The sequence below is a fragment of the Cebus imitator genome, unplaced genomic scaffold (assembly GCF_001604975.1).
Source record: "Cebus imitator isolate Cc_AM_T3 unplaced genomic scaffold, Cebus_imitator-1.0 Scaffold40, whole genome shotgun sequence".
Classification (NCBI taxonomy): Eukaryota; Metazoa; Chordata; class Mammalia; order Primates; family Cebidae; genus Cebus; species Cebus imitator.
The window spans coordinates 1,159,968-1,178,214 of NW_016107355.1; the positions used below are offsets into that span (position 1 = coordinate 1,159,968).

At 43.3% G+C, this 18,247-nt stretch overlaps 1 protein-coding gene and 1 pseudogene across 2 annotated transcripts; one reads left to right on the forward strand and one right to left on the reverse strand.

Moving 5' to 3' along the window:
- Positions 1-668: 668 nt before the first annotated feature.
- On the reverse strand, positions 669-3,170 carry LOC108302375 (tripartite motif-containing protein 60). Its single transcript, XM_017525965.2, has 2 exons — positions 3,107-3,170; positions 669-2,113 (listed from the first exon to the last, which is right to left on the reverse strand). Exon 2 carries the CDS (start codon positions 2,107-2,109, stop codon positions 694-696), a length of 1,416 nt encoding a protein of 471 aa, XP_017381454.1. The 5' UTR covers positions 2,110-2,113; positions 3,107-3,170; the 3' UTR covers positions 669-693.
- Positions 3,171-3,579: 409 nt separating this feature from the next.
- On the forward strand, positions 3,580-4,223 carry LOC108302376 (annotated as a pseudogene). The gene has a single exon (XR_001824318.1). The product of XR_001824318.1 is annotated as an NADH dehydrogenase [ubiquinone] 1 beta subcomplex subunit 9-like (transcript).
- The last annotated feature ends 14,024 nt before the right edge of the window (positions 4,224-18,247 follow it).

The window sequence follows — 18,247 nt, forward strand, 5'->3', positions numbered from 1 at the left end:
AAAGCACTTGACAATTGATATTCATAACATATATGAATGTGGCATTATGAACTTTTTAAAAAATTTTTTTAGGCCGGGCGCGGTGGCTCAAGCCTGTAATCCCAGCACTTTGGGAGGCCGAAGCAGGTGGATCACGAGGTCAAGAGATCGAGACCATCCTGGTCAACATGGTGAAACCCCGTCTCTACTAAAAATACAAAAAATCAGCTGGGCATGGTGGCGCGTGCCTGTAATCCCAGCTACTCAGGAGGCTGAGGCAGGAGAATTGCCTGAACCCAGGAGGCGGAGGTTGCGGTGAGCCGAGATCGCGCCATCGCACTCCAGCCTGGGTAACATGAGTGAAACTCCGCCTCAAAAAAAAAAAAAAAAAAAAAAAAATTTTTTAGAGATGGGGTTTCACCATGTTGGTCAGGCTGGTCTTGAACTCTTAACCTTGTGATCCACCTGCCTTGGCCTCCCAAAGTGTTGGGATTACAGGTGTGAGCCACTGCACCTGGCCTTTTTTCTTTTTCAATTTCTTTTTTTTTAAATTTAACCCCCCTCCCCCAATGAACATGTTTTTACGGTTGCCAAAAATTTAGGAGAAAAATTTACTCTGGTTTTCAGTGGTAAAACTTAAAGATTCCAGAAATGAGACTAAATTTACTGGCTAAGTTACCGACAAAAACTGAAACAGACTCATTTACCAGTTCTTTATCCTTCAGAATCTGATACTGAACAGATTTTAAGAGGTTTGGAATCTGTTCCAGTGTAGAAATAAGGCCAAACAGCTTCTGTGAAAGAATCATTAAAAGTATAGAGAACAGACCTGTCATTCATATTATAAAACAAAAGATCGCCCAATTCATAGTCCAGAAAAATACCAATCTTACTGGGATTTACTACTGGCAGAAGCCGGGTTGTCTTAGGACCTGACACAACATAACCACTCTTCATATATCGCCCAATTGCCCAGAATCCAGCCAGAACTGATGGCTGATCCTGCCAGTTCCCAAGAAGACAGTCTTGACACACACCCAGTATCCATTTAGGCTTGTTTCCCACTTCTACCTCCCAGTAATGTCGGCCAGAACAAAATCTCTGAGAGCCCAGGACAGCAGGGCAGGTATAAAATCTCCTTGGGTTGTAACAAATGTTTGGTTTTGTTCTTCCGTATCGCACAGCTTTTCTATCCTCAGAGACAATAAGTTGAGGATGTGCTGTGTCAAGATCTAGAATCACATCTACTTGAAATGGCTTGATAATTCTGTCCAAGCCAGAATACTGAGGAGGAAGACTGAAGCCATATTTTGTTAATCTAAATGAAAAGAGTTCAGGGCGTTTTAGGCTTTGATACCTGTTGTGTATACTCTTAACATGTGTCAGTAATTCCAGGTTTGACTGCACAGACTTGCCCTCTACCTCCCTCAGTAGATGTTTTAATGTAGAAACATAATCTGAAAATTTTACAAGGTTTTCATTTAGTTTTGCTAAAATGTCCATCTCTTCATCTTGTATCTGCCGAAGAATAGCCTCTTGCTCATTCTGTAAAAACAATCTAATTTGCTCAAACTCAGAATTTATTTCTTCCCTCTTATATTCTACCTTCTTTTTCAGGTCCACTGACTTGCTGCCTTGGAGAATTATCACTTTTTCAACTCGTTTTATATTATTCTTCAAGGACTCAAGGCTACCTTCTAGGATTTCTCTGTGATAAGGGGCAGCTTTCTTAATAGGGCAAATGTAGTGCTTCCGGTGTTTAGTGGAGAAACTGCACTGTATACATAAGATCTCTAGATCCTTCACACAGAAGAGGGTCAGAAACTGATTGTGCTTTTCACACACGGCATTCTCTTTCTGCCTCTTTCTCTTGCTCCTCCTAATCTGGAGTTGTTCAGCAATTTCAGTGAAATTACGGAGCTGGGGGTTCTTCCTGAAGCTCTTGTATGGAAAGCAAAAACGGCAAACAGGACAGGGAAAGGTATCATCTAGATCCTTCCAGGATACACTGAGGCAGGAGCGACAGAAGTTGTCCCCACAGTTGATGGTCACTGGGTCTTTCAAGTACTCCAGACAGATGGGACAGCTAGATGCCTCTTGGAGTTTAGCCAGGGCTGTCACAAAATCCATTGAGCTGTGAACAAAGGTAGTGTATAAGGTAAGCTCCCTTTGGTCAGTCCTGCCTCTAAGGAGCTCAAACCCAGTGAAATGTGAATACCCCTTCCATACCTTGTAGATTGATCAGGTTTAGGTTTCACTGGCCTAGCGTGCCAATGACACCCACTGAAGTCCTCTTTAGTCCCCTGTTTCTTAGCTTGGAGGATAATAATAATTTAAAGCTTACAGCTCTATTATAGATCAGCCCATCTGAATCTAAGTTTAATGATTTTCTACTTCAATAAACTAGCCACAGGTTATAATAGAGCAATCATTCCTGTGGGTGAGAAAAGATTATTATTATTATTATTTAAAAAATTATTTTTTTTTTTAAATAAAAAGATGGGGTTTCACCATGATGGCCAGGCTAGTCTTGAACTTCTGACCTCAGGTGATCCACCCACCTTGGCCTCCCAAAGTGCTAGGATTACAGGCGTGAGCCACCGCGCCCAGTGATTATTTTTATTTTTTGAGACGGAGTTTTGCTCTTGTTGCCCAGGCTGGGGTGCAAAGGCGCAATCTCAGCTCACCACAACCTTCACCTCCCAGGTTCAAGCGATTCTCCTGCCTCAGCCTCCAAAGTAGCTTGGATTACAGGCATATGCCACCATGCTCAACTAATTTTGTATTTTTTTTTTTAATAACTTCACGCAGTGAAATTATTTTGTATTTTTAATAGAGATGGGGTTTCTCCATGTTGGTCAGCCTGGTTTCAAACTCCTGACCTCAGGTAATCTGCCCACCTTGGCCTATCAAAGTGCTGAGATTATAGGCCTGAGCCACTGCGCCTGGCTGAGAAAATATTTTTAATTTCAAAATCTCCTGAATTTGGAACCACAATATAATAATTGGCTCAGGTAAGAATCATCACTAACTATAAAAACTACTGGGTAACATTTTATGAGAGAATGATATTCACATTCTCAAAAATTTTACTCTAGGATTATATTTTAATTACAAATATAAGTACCTTTATAATGTAGAGATCTAGAGAATACCACCTGAACCAACGATGGGACAAACGGATGACCTGGAATGGAGAGCAAAGCAGTACATCTATGGAGAACTTTTGCAGAATATATGTAAAATATATAAAATTCTATTATATGTAATTATATATAACATAAAATTGTATTATTTTTTGAGATGGGGTTTCACTGTCTCCCAGGCTGGAGTCCAATGGCATGATTCTGGCTCACTGCAACCTTTGCCTCCCAGGTTCAAGCTATTCTTCTGCCTTAAGGTCCCCACCACCATGCCCAGCTAATTTTTGTAATTTTAGTAGAGATGGGGTTTCACCATGTTGGCCAGGCTAGTCTCGAACTCCTGACCTCATGTGATCCATCTGCCTCAGCCTCCCAAAGTGCTGGGATTACAGGTGTGGGCCACTGAGCCTGCCATATAATATAGAATTAGATATAAAAATATATGTATAGTGCCGCCATGGTGTTCTCTGCACCGGTGGCCTACCTGACTCATCAGCAGAAGGTGTTGTGGTTTTATAAGCGGGCGCTGAGTCACCTCAAGTCGTGGTGTGTCTACAGGGACAAATACTGATACTTCGCTTGTTTGATGAGAGCCCGGTTTGAAGAACATAAGAATGAAAAGGATATGATGAAGGCCACCCAGCTGCTGAGGGAGGCTGAGGAAGATTTCTGGTACCGTGAGCATCCACAGCCATACATCTTCCCTGACTCTCCTGGGGATATCTCGTATGAGAGACAGGAGTGTTACAAGGTTCCAGAAAACTGCTTGGATGCCTGGCATCCTTCCCAGAAGGCAATGTATCCTGATTACTTTGCCAAGAGAGAAAGGGGAAGAAACTTCGGGGAGAAAGCTGGGAAAGAGATTAAACAGCTGGAGGAGGAAATGCCACCTGGTGGTCCTCTGACTGAAGCTTTGACTCCTGTCCGAAAGGAAGGTGATTTGCCCCCACTGTGGTGGCATATTGTGACCAGATCCCGGGAGCGCCAGTGTAGAGAGACAGGGAGACCTCATCTTTCATGCTTGCAAGTGAAATACGTTACAGAACATACACTTGCCCTAATAAAAAAAAATCAGTGAAATAGTAAAAAAAAAAAAAAAAATATATATATATATGTATGTATGTGTACATATATATATAAAACAATGATTCTTAATTGTTTCCTTGTGATTAGAATCAGATAAAATATATTACATAAATATACAAGTATATGTTAATATATTTATATATTAAACATACATATGTTAGATATAAAATATATCTGATTCTAATCACAAGGAAACTAGAAACTATGAAGAAATCCAACTCATACAAGATTTAACATGAAAATGGTACTTAACAGCACAAATGACAACAGTGCTGGCAGAAAAAGCGGCAATTGTTCTTTTTTTTTTTTTGAGACAGGGTCTTGCTGTGTCACCCAGGCAAGAGTGCAGCCGTACGGCCACGGCTCTCTGCAGCCTCAGCCTCCAGAGTAACTGGGAACACAAGCTTGTGTCACCAGGCATGTCTAATTTTAAACTACTTTGTAGAGATGGGGTCTCTCTATGTTGGCCAGGGTGGTTTTGAACAATCCTCCCACCTTGGCCTCTTAAAGTGATGGGATTATAGGTGTGAGCCACTACACCCAGCCTGTTTCCTTATGTATGAGGAAAAAAAAAAAAAGTAAATCATTCTCTTAGGTTGGATTCTAGATTGGGAAAAATAAGTTGCAATAAAGTAGATAGTACAGTACAAAGTGAAAAAAAGGAGTATCTACTATTTGTCAGTTATTAGTAATACATCAAAGTTAAGCTTCCTGAATTTCCTAACTGTACCATAGCTACAAAAGAAAACGTCCTGATTCTTAGAAAATACATACTTTAAATACTTACTGGCGAAGGGGTCATGATCCTTATAAACACTTCTCTTTTCCCTTGGGTCACCTCACACATCCTATCTGCTGCTCCTCAACCTGACTGCCTTCCACCCACCCTCTAGTCTCCCATTATCCCATTTCTTTACTTTCATAGAACTCAGTCAGAATCTGAGATAGTTTTTTTCATGTATTTGTTTTTCTTTTGGCCTTAGCTGGTGAATGAGATAGACTGGAAGTAGGTACTTAGTCTATTTTATTCATATGGAGGTGGTAGAAAATCAATAAAGACCTTCAAAAAAGTGAATCATGAACAAATGGATACATGAATGAATAAAATCCCAAAACTAATACAAAGAGAATAATGTCAATGCTATAAAAGATAAAATTTAGGTTGGGAGACTGTTCAAAATAAAAAGAGAGCCCCACCGCACTCCATCCATTTTGGAATTATTCTAATATGAATAAAATCATTAATCTTCGAACTAATTAAACAGGAGCTGGGCATGGTGGCTTTCGCCTGTAATCCCAGCACTTTGGGAGGCCAAGGCAGGCGGATCACTGGAGGTCAAGAGCTCGAGACCAGCCTGGCCAACACGGTGAAACCGCATCTCTACTAAAAATACAAAAATTATCTGGGCATGGTGGTGCTCGCCTGTACTCCCAGCTACTTGGGAGCCTGAGGTGGGAGAATCTTGAATCCAGGAGGCCAGGTTGCAGTGAACTGAGATTGCAGCACTGCATGCCAGCCTGGGTGACAGAGCATGTCCCCCCCAAAAAATTAATTAAATTAAATTAAAGAATTAATGAAACAGGTTACATGTAGTTATCAGATATTTTAACATCCATTCCATTCCATTCGTCACCTATTTCAATCCAACATACTTCAGCAGAACACATAGCTACATCAGGCTTTCAGTCTGGAAGGAACTTTGAAAAGTAAGTTGGGTTGAACTTGTCCTGCCTTCCTAGATATACCTGCAAGTAATCCCAGTCTATAGGTAAATTCATTCCTTTTCCCTTTGACTCTAAATTACTTACCAGATCTTCCAGCTACTGTCATCCACGTGAGTGCTCTTAAATCGCTGTGCTATGTCATTGCACACTGAGCTCCACATGATGTGCTATGTCAGTGTGCAATGACACAGCACAGCAATTTAAGAGCACTCACGTGGATGACTGTGGCTGGAAGAAATGGACTGGTGAACATGCATTCTCTAACATACACTGACTCACAGCTCTGATCTTTCTCTGATCCACTAGGATTCAGAATTTGTTTAACCATCCTATGTAAATCTCTCATCTTTGCAAACACTATTTCCTTTACTGAGAGGATCCTTTCCTCACCTTTTCCCAAAGATTGATCTCTCAGGATGTTTGGAAACAGCTCAAAAGTCACCTTCTCTGGTAAGGTTTACTACGTGTCAGGAACAGTGCTTTCCACACAATAACCGATCTCCTTAATTAAACCGTCACAACAATTCGGGAGATCTGTCATAGGCCCTGAGTGTCCCTCTCCGATCTTCTGGATAGGCCAAAATTCCACTATGACCACTCTATCCAGGATATTTTTCGTGGTGTGTTTGCAGGAGGCATATTTGAAAGAAGATGTAAGTGTCAATTTGGGACAAAGAACAGGTTTGCTAAAATGGATTCCCAAGCTCAGGGTTCACTGGCTATGATACAAACCCATGTTGTGTGTGACATCTACCATGGTCCCTTTGCACCACCTCTGTGGGACTTGGGAGGCCTGGGGAACCAACACCAACATGATGCTCATGCTGCTGGCTGTGTCAGAAGTAATAAAGTTATTTGTCTCCAATCCAAGACTGTTATGTCTTCTGGCAGTATCCATTAAAATATTAACAGGATAACTTAATACCTTGCAAGTAAGGCAAAACCCCAAACCCTGATGGTTTGGTTATTATCCTCAATTACAGGCATGGCATTATTTATTTATTTATTTATTTTTATTGCATTTTAGGTTTTGGGGTACAAGTAAAGAACATGTAAGATTGTTGCATAGGTACACACGTGGCAGTGTGGTTTGCTGCCTTCCTCCCCATCACCTATATCTGGCATTTCTCCCCATGTTATCCCTCCCCAACTCCCCACCCCCCACCAACCCTCCCCTATTCCCCCGCCCCCACAGTGTGTGATGCTCCCTTCCCTGTGTCCATGTGTTCTCACTGTTCAACACTCGACAGGCATGGAATTTAAACGTATGATTTGATTGGGCATGATAGCTGACGCCTATAATCCCAGCTCTTTGGGAGGCCGAGGTGGGTGGATCACCTGAGGTCATGAGTTCAAGACCAACCTGGCTAACATGAAAAACCTTGTCTCAACTAAAAATAAAAAAATTAGCCAGGCGCCTGTAATCCCAGCTACTTAGGAGGCTGATACAGGAGAATCACTTGAACCCAGGAGGTGGAGGTTGTAGTGAGCCGAGATTATGCCACTGCACTGCAGCCTGGGCAACAAGAGTAAAACTCATCTCAAACAAATAAACAAACAAACAAAAAGATTTGATATGCTTATCCAAAGTCCTAATACTAACTGGTGTAACTACTGGTGTGATACTAAATCATTAAGCACACTATCTTTTTTTTTTCTTTTTTAGACAGAGTTTCTCTCTTGTTGCCCCGGCTGGAGTGCAATCCTACAGTCTTGGCTCACTGCAACCTCTGCCTCCTGGGTTCAAGTGATTCTCCTGCTTCAGCTTCCCAAATAGCTGGGACTACAGGCACATGCCCACATGCCACCACTCCTGGTGTTTTTTCTTTTCTTTTTCTTTTTTTTTTTTTTTGAGATAGAGTCTTACTCTTGTATCCCAGGCTGGAGTGTAATGGCATAGTATCGGCTTACTGCAACCTCCGCCTCCTGAGTTCAAGCGATTCTCCTGCCTCAGCCTCCCTAGTAGCTGGGATTACAGGTACCCACCACCACGCCTGGCTAATTATTGAATTTCTAGTAGAGATGGGGTTTCACCATGTTGGCCAGGCTGGTCTTGAACTCCTGACCTCAAGTGATCAGCTGGCCTTGGCCTCTCAAAGTGCTGGGATTACACGTGTGAGCCACCACACCCAGCCTAAGCACACTATCTTTTCTTCGTATTCACATTAGTGCATAGCGTTCAAAACCTTTATTAAAGAGCTTCATATAGTTCTGTTTAATTCACCCAAATGGACATCCATAAATTGTAACTATATCAAATAACCTAATGAGGGAAAAATTAAGATTTTTAAACTTTTAAAAAACCACGTAAGATACCACAGGAATTATTAGATAGCAGTCTCTAAAGGGATGGGTGTTTCACTTCAACATTCACTTACCTAGATCATTGACCAACTAACTTAATTTCTCTGAGTTTGTTTCTACTTCAGCAAGCTGAAAGCATTAAATGAAAATAGCCATGTAAGGATGTTACAGTGCCTGACCCAGAACAGATGCTCACAAAGTGGTTTTGTGCAAAACAATGAGCACAGCAGTCCTAAGACTGCCACCCTTATAAGGCTGCTTGCGAGGCTGCTACTTGGCGACTTTGATTTCCAGAATTTATGAGGAACTTATGAGGAAATAGGTCCTGTCATTCCCTCATAAGAATGGCTTACTACACCTACAGTGTTTATACAAACAATGAGGTTTAAGGTGAATAGCTGCTTTCCTTCTGAGAAACTAGAATTTTGATATAAGCTAGGTAGAGGTGCCTGCATGACCTCTTCTCAATAAAAACCCTTAAAGAGCATCCTTGGTAGACAACAGTTCACTCCTGTATCACTTTGTCTCCATAGAAATCAGGCCAGGTGCGGTGGCTCAAGCCTGTAATCCCAGCACTTTGGGAGGCCGAGGCGGGTGGATCACGAGGTCAAGAGATCAAGACCATCCTGGTCAACATGGTGAAACCCCGTCTCTACTAAAAAAAAAAAATACAAAAAATTAGCTGGGCATGGTGGCACGTGCCTGTAATCCCAGCTACCAAGGAGGCTGAGGCAGGAGAATTGCCTGAACCCAGGAGGCGGAGGTTGTGGTGAGCCGAGATTGCGCCATTGCACTCCAGCCTGGGTAACAAGAGCAAAACTCCGTCTCAAAAAAAAAAAAAAAAAAAAAGAAATCAAACAGGTCCTGTGTGACTTCATGTAGAGAGGACTTTTGGAAACTTATGCTTGGTTTCATCCAGACTTCATCCCACACGCCGTTTCACTTTGCTGATTTTGTGTTGTATCCTTTCACTATAATAAACCATAATTGTTGGCCATGTGTAGCGGCTCACATCTGTAATCCCAGCACTTTGGGAGGCTGAAGACAGAAGGATCAATTGAGGCCAGACATTCAAGACCGCCTGGGCAACAGGACAAAACTTCATCACTACAAATTGTTTTAAAAATCAGCCAGGCATGGTAGCATGTGCCTATAGTCCCAGCACTCAGAAAGCTGAGGTGAGAGGATTCCTTGAGTCCAGGAGTTCAAGGCTTCAGTGAGCCATGATTGTGCCATCGTACTCCAGTCTGGAATGACAGAGATGTCATCTCAAAAAAATAAAGTCATAACCTCAAATAATACTAAGCTGAGTCCTGTGATCATTTAGCAAATCACCAAAGCTGGGGGTCATCTTGGGGATACTGACACAGATACTATTACAGAATCTTATAAAATTTCCAAGTGAAAAGAGCATTTAGAAATCTAGCCCAACTACCTACTTTTATGTCATGAACTACTATACTGTAATATATATATTGTAGTACTATTTTGGTCTAAAAGCTACTATATCACTCACTGGTCCTAATTAGAAAAGGTGTTAACTGCTCCTAGCAGTAGCTGGGCAGAAAATTTCATGCACATTCCAATTTTGATAAGGAATTAAAATAATAATGTATCCTTTAACTCTTCCCACCTTCCAATTTAACTTTTTCATAAATAACAATGTCATTGCATAGGCTCCTAGTCCTTGTTTCAAAACACCATGTTTAATGGGTGCTTTGGGGCTGGGTAAATTTGAAGAGGGAGTTTTAAGAATCCTGAACAAAGCTATATAGCCAATATGTTGCAAAATATAATGGGAATTTTTGAAATCATAAGAAAGAACCACATTGCTGTTAAAAAAAAAGGGGGGGGGGAGTATTTCATTTAAAATAAAAAGGTGCAGGGAACATTCCTGCGTAGATCTTGGAACTCAATAGTCGGTCCTTCCCCACACACTGCAGGTTCCCCTAACCCATCTTCCAGACTTAGGCCATGAAATGAAAAGAAAAGCATTGTAAGCCATTCTCCAGGCCAAGCTATAAACATTAGCGCACTATAGTTACCATCTCATGCCTGAAGACAGGGCCCCTGTCTCCCAGCATCTATGGCAGAGTTGGGGCCTGACTTCCTTAAGTGCCAGTGAGCAAACCCAGGTGTGTTTCACATGACCCAACCATCCCTTTCCCACTTTTTGTAATTTTTCACCTCCCTGACTCTACTGAGCCCCTACTCTCTAACTTCATTTCCTGAGTTCCCATTTAAAGGACATGGTCACCTCTGTACAAGTCACATGAATTCTGTTCATGCTGAATTCTCCCTATTGCAATAGTATATTACTGATTAAAATCTGTCCTTATGACTACTCAGTGTCTGGCTTTATTTTTGACATGCTCTATCCTCTCTATCAATTCCATAATTCTATAGTTTCCAAACACAAATCTAATCCTGTAACTGTCCTATTTCCAATGGAATGGCTTTTCTTACTAGTAAGTATTACAGCACTCACCAACATCTGGACTCTACTCTTTCCTGGTTCCACATATCCATCATACTGCAGTATAGTTGAGATTTTTATATTTATTTTTGTCAACCTTTGGTTAAGGACACTGGAGAATACTGTTCATGGTCTGAATTCTTCCTTATTTTCCTCAAAACTGAATTACCAACGGTGATTCTTACGCTGGTGTACAGTGTGTGCTCAATAATTATTAGGCTAATAAATCAACCCTGTGGTAGATTCCCTACTCTCAAGATTCAATTTCCACTGCTTGAGATCTTGTCAAATTAAAAAATAATTCAACCTCTGTTACTTTATTTACTTTTGTGTGACAGAGTCTCCATCTGCTGCCCAGGCTGTAGTACTATGACGTGATCTCGGCTCACTGCAACCTCCACCTTCCGGGTTCAAGCAATTCTCCTACCTCAGCTTCCGGAGTAGCTGGGCTTACAGGCACACACCACCACGTCCGACTAATTTTTGTACTTTTAGTAGAGACAGGGTTTCACCATATCGGTCAGGCTGGTCTGGAACTCCTGACCTCATGATCCACCAACCACGGCCTTCCAAAGTGCTGGGATTACAGGTGCCTGGCCTATCTATCAATCTAACATCTCTATCTATCTATCTATCTATCTGTCTATCTATCATCTATCTATCATCTATCTATCTATCTATCTATCTATCTATCTATCTATCTATCTATCTATCTGAGACAGGATCTCACTCTGTTGCCCAGGATGGAGTTCAGTGGCTTGATTTCGAGTCACTGCAATCTCTGCCTCCTGGGCTCAAGCAATCCTCGAACCTCAGCCTCCCGAGTAGTTGGGACCATAGGCATGTGCCCATGCCCAGATTTTTTTAGTAGAGACAGGGGTCTCACTATGTTGCCCAGGCACCAGCCTGAGCTAGAACTGGGTTCAAGCATCCTCCCACATCGGCCTCTACGTGTTGGGGGGTTACAGATATGACCCACCATGCCCAGCTCCTACTCTGATTCTTGTGAGGGTCCATAGTGCGGGCTCAATGAATATTAGGCTAATAAATCAAACCTGTGGGAGAGTCCCTGATCTCAAGATCCAACTTCTATATTTTAGATGATACGAAGGTACCTCAGCCTAAACTTTCTCATCCGTAGCAGTTTCCTAACAGCCAGATACTTGTGAGGACGGAAGAACACTAAATCCTCCAGGGAAGCGCTGGCGCTGTAGGGTGGGAGCTTAACACTCCCACCACAATCTTGAAAATTCAATCATCTGGGTCCCACTGCCTGCGCGGGTTCTTGCAATTCTTAAAACAGGATTTGGCGGGGCGCGGTGACTCACGTCTGTAATCTCAGTACTTTGGGAGGCCTAGGGGGGCGGATCTCCTGTGGTCGGGAGTTCGACACCAGCGGGGCCAACATGGTGAAACCCCGTATCTACTAAAAATCAAAAATTAGCCAGGTGTGGTGGCGAGCGCCTGTAATCCCAGCTACTCGGGAGGCCGAGACAGCAGAATCGCTGGAACCCGGGAGGCGGAGGTTACAGTGAGCCGAGATTGCGCCCCTGCACTTCAGCCTGGGCAACAAGAGCGAGACTCCATTTCAAAAAACAACAACAACCAACAACAACAACAACAACCACCAACAACAACAACCAAAAGGATCCACAGTCTGAGAAGACCAGCCGTGGACGTGGACGGGTCGCGACCCGGAGGTTTGGGCACAGCAGATACTCAGGAAGCCCCTGCCGGGTTAAGTAATCCTCCCGCCAGGCCCTACTGGGCCTTTCCTGCGGCCCTCCCGGCTTACCTGGAGCAGCTGGACCGGAGGCTCAGGCCTGATGCTGTCCAGGACCCATGGAACCCCGCGGGGCGCAGAACAGAAACCCCCACTCAACCCAGAACGCCCTGGTTTTCGAGTTTTAGGCGCACACTGGACCCGCGCGGTGGTTAGCTGCTCCACCGGAAGTGGGCGGGAAGGGTCTGCGCATGCTCAATGCCTCTGGGTGCGCAGGGCGTGGGAAGATTCTGAGCAGAGCCTGGGGCGCCTCCCTCAGTGGTGGGGTCCCTGAGGGCATCAGCAGGTCATTTAAATCCCAATGGCCACCTTTTCAGATTTTTCATTCCTATGAGCTACTTTTTGTGTTTTCTTTTTTTTTGAGAGAGGGTCTGGCGCGGTCTCGCCTCACTGTAACCTTGACCATCCGGGCTCAAGCGATCCTGCCACCTTAGCCTCCTGAGTGGCTGGGGTTACAGGCGCGCGCCACCCCGCCTGCTGATTTTGTACTTTTTGGTAGAGACCGTGTTTCGCCATGTTGCCCCAGCTGGTCTCGAACTCAAGGGCTCAAGCGATCCGCCTGCCTCGGCCTTCCAAAGTGCTGTGATTACAGGCGCAAGCCGCCGTGCCCGGGTCCTATGAGCAGCTTGAAGGTCAGCGAAGAACGAGGCTATACTAACTGCGTGCTGGTTTTGAAAGATTTACCACCACGTCGTCCTCCTCCTCCGCTGCCTAACCTCAACCAGAGAGCAGGTCAAATCTTTTTATTTTTATTATTTTTTAAAATTTTATTTTTAGACAGTCTTGCTCTTTCACCAGGCTGGAGTGCAGTGGCGCGATCTCAGCTCACTGCAACCTCCGTATCCTGGGTTCAAGAGATTCTCCTGCCTCAGCCTCCCGAGTAGCTGAGATTACAGGTGCGCACCACCATGCCCAGCTAATTTTTTTGTGTTTTTAGTAGAGACGGGGTTTCAACATGTTGGCCAGGATGGTCTTGATGTCTTGACCTCGTGATCCACCCACCTCGGCCTCCCAAAGTGCTGGGATTACAGGGGTGAGCAATGGCGCCCGGCCCCCACCAGTAAAATCTTCAGGGCCGAAGGATTAGTAATTGAGGAGCCTCTTAAGTCTTACAATTTGGTAAATGCACTGTAAGAGGCTAATTATCTGTAGAAGAAATCATAGAACTGGCATAGCACTTTTCTGTTTAAAACTTAGGGCTACTTGGCTGGTGCCGTGGCTCATGCCTGTAATTCCAGCACTTTGAGAGGCTGAGGGCGGATCACCAGAGGTCACGAGTTCGAGACCAGCCTAGACAACGTGGTGAAACCCCGTGTCTACTAAAAATACAAAATATTAGCCTGGCATGGTGGTGCATGTCTGTAATCCCAGCTACTTGGGAGGCTGAGGCAGAAGAATCTCTAGAGGCTATGAGGCAGAGGTTGCAGTGAGCTGAGATCATGCCACTGCACTCCAATCTGGGTGACAGAGCAAGACTTTGTCTCAAAATAAATAAATGAATAAAAATAAATAATTAATTTAAACAACTTAGGGCTACCTTCCCAGAAAAATACCTTCCTATGATAAAGTCTGAGATCTGATGTAAGAGTGGGACGTAGGAACGGGGGACAATGAGTGAAATCTTCACATCTTGGTGCACAAGATACAATCAGAAAGGGTGATAAATGCTGTGGTCCTGAAGATGCTGATTGCATCTGGAGTCTGACCAATGGGACAAAGGAAAAGAAACTCTGAAGGTTTAAGGGTGAATGGCGCCAGTAAGCCCAGCACTTTGGAAGAACGAATGGAGAAGATTGCTTGAGGCCCGGAATTCAAGACCAGCCCGAGTGACATTATATGATATGTATATATTACCTATCAATATATATTTACATATTTTACTTAATAAAAAAGTTTTTCGTTGGCCGGGCGCGGTGGCTCAAGCCTGTAATCCCAGCACTTTGGGAGGCCGAGGCGGGTGGATCACGAGGTCAAGAGATCGAGACCATCCTGGTCAACATGGTGAAACCCCGTCTCTACTAAAAATACAAAAAAAATTAGCTGGGCATGGTGGTGCGTGCCTGTAATCCCAGCTACTCAGGAGGCTGAGGCAGGAGAATTGCCTGAACCCAGGAGGCAGAGGTTGCGGTGAGCCGAGATCGCGCCATTGCACTCCAGCCTGGGTAACATGAGTGAAACTCCGTCTCAAAAAAAAAAAAAAGAAAAAAAAAAAGTTTTTCTTATGGTATTATGTTTACATATATATGTACACATAAACTTGTACAGTTCACTTTTTACTCTTAAGTCTTCTATGAGGAAGTTCTTTTGTATATCACATGGGAATTGAAGATTTTCACTTCTTGGAAGGAGCTTTATGCCAATTTATTTGTGATCCCTCTAATTTTGTCAAAGATGTTCTCTATAAACAAAATATCTATCATTGCAGTTAGCAGAAACATGAGAAACAAAAAACCATCTTTGGAATATCTGAAATTCTGTGCCACATCAAACTATTATTAAGAAAAACCTAAGAAAATCTCCCCCACAAAAATAAAAATCTATGTTCATATTTATCCTTACATTAAATTAAAATACATTGAGAGCACTATTAACAATAATTTTTGTATAATCAACAGACATCTACCTTTCCAAACTGAATTATAATATTTGATAAAAGCATGTGCTTGAAATTAGAACCAAGTTAGATGCATATTTTGTAATTGATTAGTTTGACTTTTAAATCTGTGTAGATCCCCAAGTTCCTCCTGCATGTTTTTATTTTCTTGGTTGAAGAAACATGGTGGATATTCCTGTAGTTGCTAAGAGTTTGGATTTTACTAACTGACTGCTAAGATGGTCCTTAGCAATTTTCTCTGTCCCTGTATATCTTCAAACAGGTTCTTGGATGTAGAGGCTTCATTACATATGAGTTCAATTTTTTTTGTGAAACTGTTTCTCAGTGTTGTGTGCTTTCTTCAGGAGAACTATAATGTCTGTTTTTTGTTTTTTTTTTTAGATGGAGTCTCACTCTGTCACCCAGGCTGGAGTGCAGTGGCACAATCTTGGCTCACTGCAATCTCTGCCTCCTGGGTTCAAGCGATTCTCCTGCCTCAGCCTCCTGAGTAGCTGGGATTACAGGTGCATGCCACAACACCCGACTTTTCTTTTGTATTTTAGTAGATTCGGGGTTTCACCATGTTGGCCAGGATGGTCTCGGTATCCTGACCTCGTGATCCGCCCGCCTCGGCCTCCCAAAGTGCTGGGATTACAGGCTTGAGCCATCGCACCCAGCACAATGTCAGTTTTACTCACTTTTTATCATGTTAGTTGACACGGTGATTTGCCTTAAGCTATTAATAAATTTTGGGTTGTAAAGTTGTGATGGTTTTGTCTTCTAAATCATTTTAATTATTAGTGAAATATAGCTTTAGTAGTAACTTTTCTTATCTTTTGAAAAACCTGAAGTACTGTTCATGTCAGGAAGGAAAAAATCAGCTTGATTGAACATCCTTTTAAACTGGGGCTATCTTCTTGTCCACAGAAACAATAGAGTACCTTGCTCTTGGAGCTCTTTTCTTACCAAAAGGACTCCACAGTCAACCTTCAATTCGGGTGGACTGCTGAATACAGGAGAAGGTGACAGGATGATCAATAATTGGTTGGGATCAGTGGCTCTTGAAGCTTCTTCAGAGCCTGCAGGGAAGGAGGCAAAAGTGATTTTGCAGAGGCGTTGTCTCCAGATGTATGATAGTCCCCATCTGCCATTTCATCCATTTCACGTTCCATAATTTTGGTTACCTGAGGCCAACCATAGTCTGAAAATACTAAATAGAAAATTCCTAAATAAATAATATCAGTTTTAAGTAGCTTGTCACCTTTTGTGTGTGTGTGTGTGTTATTAGTAGAAACAGGGTTTCACCATATTGGCCACACCAGTCTCGAACTCCTGACCTCAGGTAATTTGCCTCCAAAAGTGCTGGGATTATAGACATGAGCCATCACGCCCAGCTGGCTTGTCACTTTTGAGCAGCATGATGAAATTTCCTGCCATCCTGCTCCATGCTGCCCAAGAGAAAATCATCCCTTTGTCCAGCATATCCATGCTGTAGACGTTCCCCACCCGCTAGTCACTTCCTACCTATCTCAACCTAACTGTCACAATATCACAGCACTTGGATTCAAGAAACCCTTATCTTACTTAATAATGGCCCCAGTGTGCAAAAGTAGTGTAGCTGGCAACTGGCATACTCCAAAGAGAAGCCTTAAAGTGCTTCTTTTAAAAGATGAAAGTTCTCCTTTAATAAAGAAAGAAAAAACTCATATGCTAAAGTTGCTAAGATCTGTAGTGCAATAAGAGATTTGGGGAGAAAGAGAGAGACCACATACACATCACTTTTATTGAATGTATGGTTATATTGTTCTATTTTATTATTGTTGTTGCTAAGCTCTTACTGTGCTTAATTTATAAATTGAGTTTTTTCTTTTTTAAGATGGAGTCTCACTCTGTTTGTTGCCCAGCTGGAGTGCGGTGGCGTGATTTCGGCTCACTGCAAACTCCATCCCCTGTGTTCAAAGATTCTCCTGCCTTAGCCTCCCCAGCAGCTGGGATTACAGGCATGTAAAATCACACCCAGCTAATTTTTGAATTATTATTTTTTTTGAGTCCAGCCTAGGCTGGACTACAGTGGCATGATCTCAGCTCACTGTAACCTCTGCTTCCCAGGTTCAAGTGATCCTCCTGCCTCAGCCCCTCTAGTAGCTGGGATTACAGGCATGTACCACCACACCTGGCTAATTTTTGAATTTTTAATAGAGATGGGGTTTCGCCATGTTGGCCACGCAGGTCTCAAACTCCTGACCTTAGTTGATCCACCTGCCTCTGCTTCCCAATGTGCTGGGATTACAGGCATGAGCCACCATTTCCAGCCGAACTTTTCCATAGGTAAGTATGAATAGGGAAAATCATAGTGTGCATATATAGGATTTGGTACTATACTCAGTTTGGGTGTCTTGAGACATATCCTCTGTGGATAAGGCAGGGCTGCTGACTTTCAGGAAGGAGAAGGAGAATTGAGGGGTCATCACCTTCTAATTTCTTTTGGCTGCAGGGGAACAAGGCTTTCTAAAGGGAGATTCCTCAGACAAAAACTGTCATGGCACAACGGCCTTTGCAGCCTCCCTGACCGAGCTACAAGTTGAGGCCAGCTGTCCCATCTGCCTGGATTACCTGACAGACCCAGTCACCACTCACTGTGGGCACAGCTTCTGTGGTTGCTGCATCCACCAGTGCTGGGAAGACCTACAGGACATCCTCCCTTGTCCCGTCTGCCTCCACCACTGCCTTGACAGGAACCTCAAGAACAACACCCAATTGCAGCACATGCCTGATAGTGCCCAGCAGCTTCCCACCACGTGGAGCAAGAGGCAAGGGCAGGACGAAGAGCCCCAGTGTGAGAGGCACAAGCAGAGCCTGGCCCTGTTCCATGAGACAGACCTGGAGCCTTTGTGTCCTCCGTGCAGGGTCTCTGACCACCAGGATCAGCCTCTGATGCCCATCGAGCAAGCTGTAGCTATGCACAGGAGGAAGTTCAAAAGCCACCTTGAGCGTCTGAAACAGCAAGCTGAAGTTGCAGAAATGGGGTGTGAAATGCACATTTCAGAACCTTTTGAAGTGATAGGGAAGGTTGGAGTGGAGGAGGGACATATTCTCTGAATTTGAACAATTAAAGTATTTCTTGAGAAAAGAGCACATTGTAATTTGTGCCAGGTTTC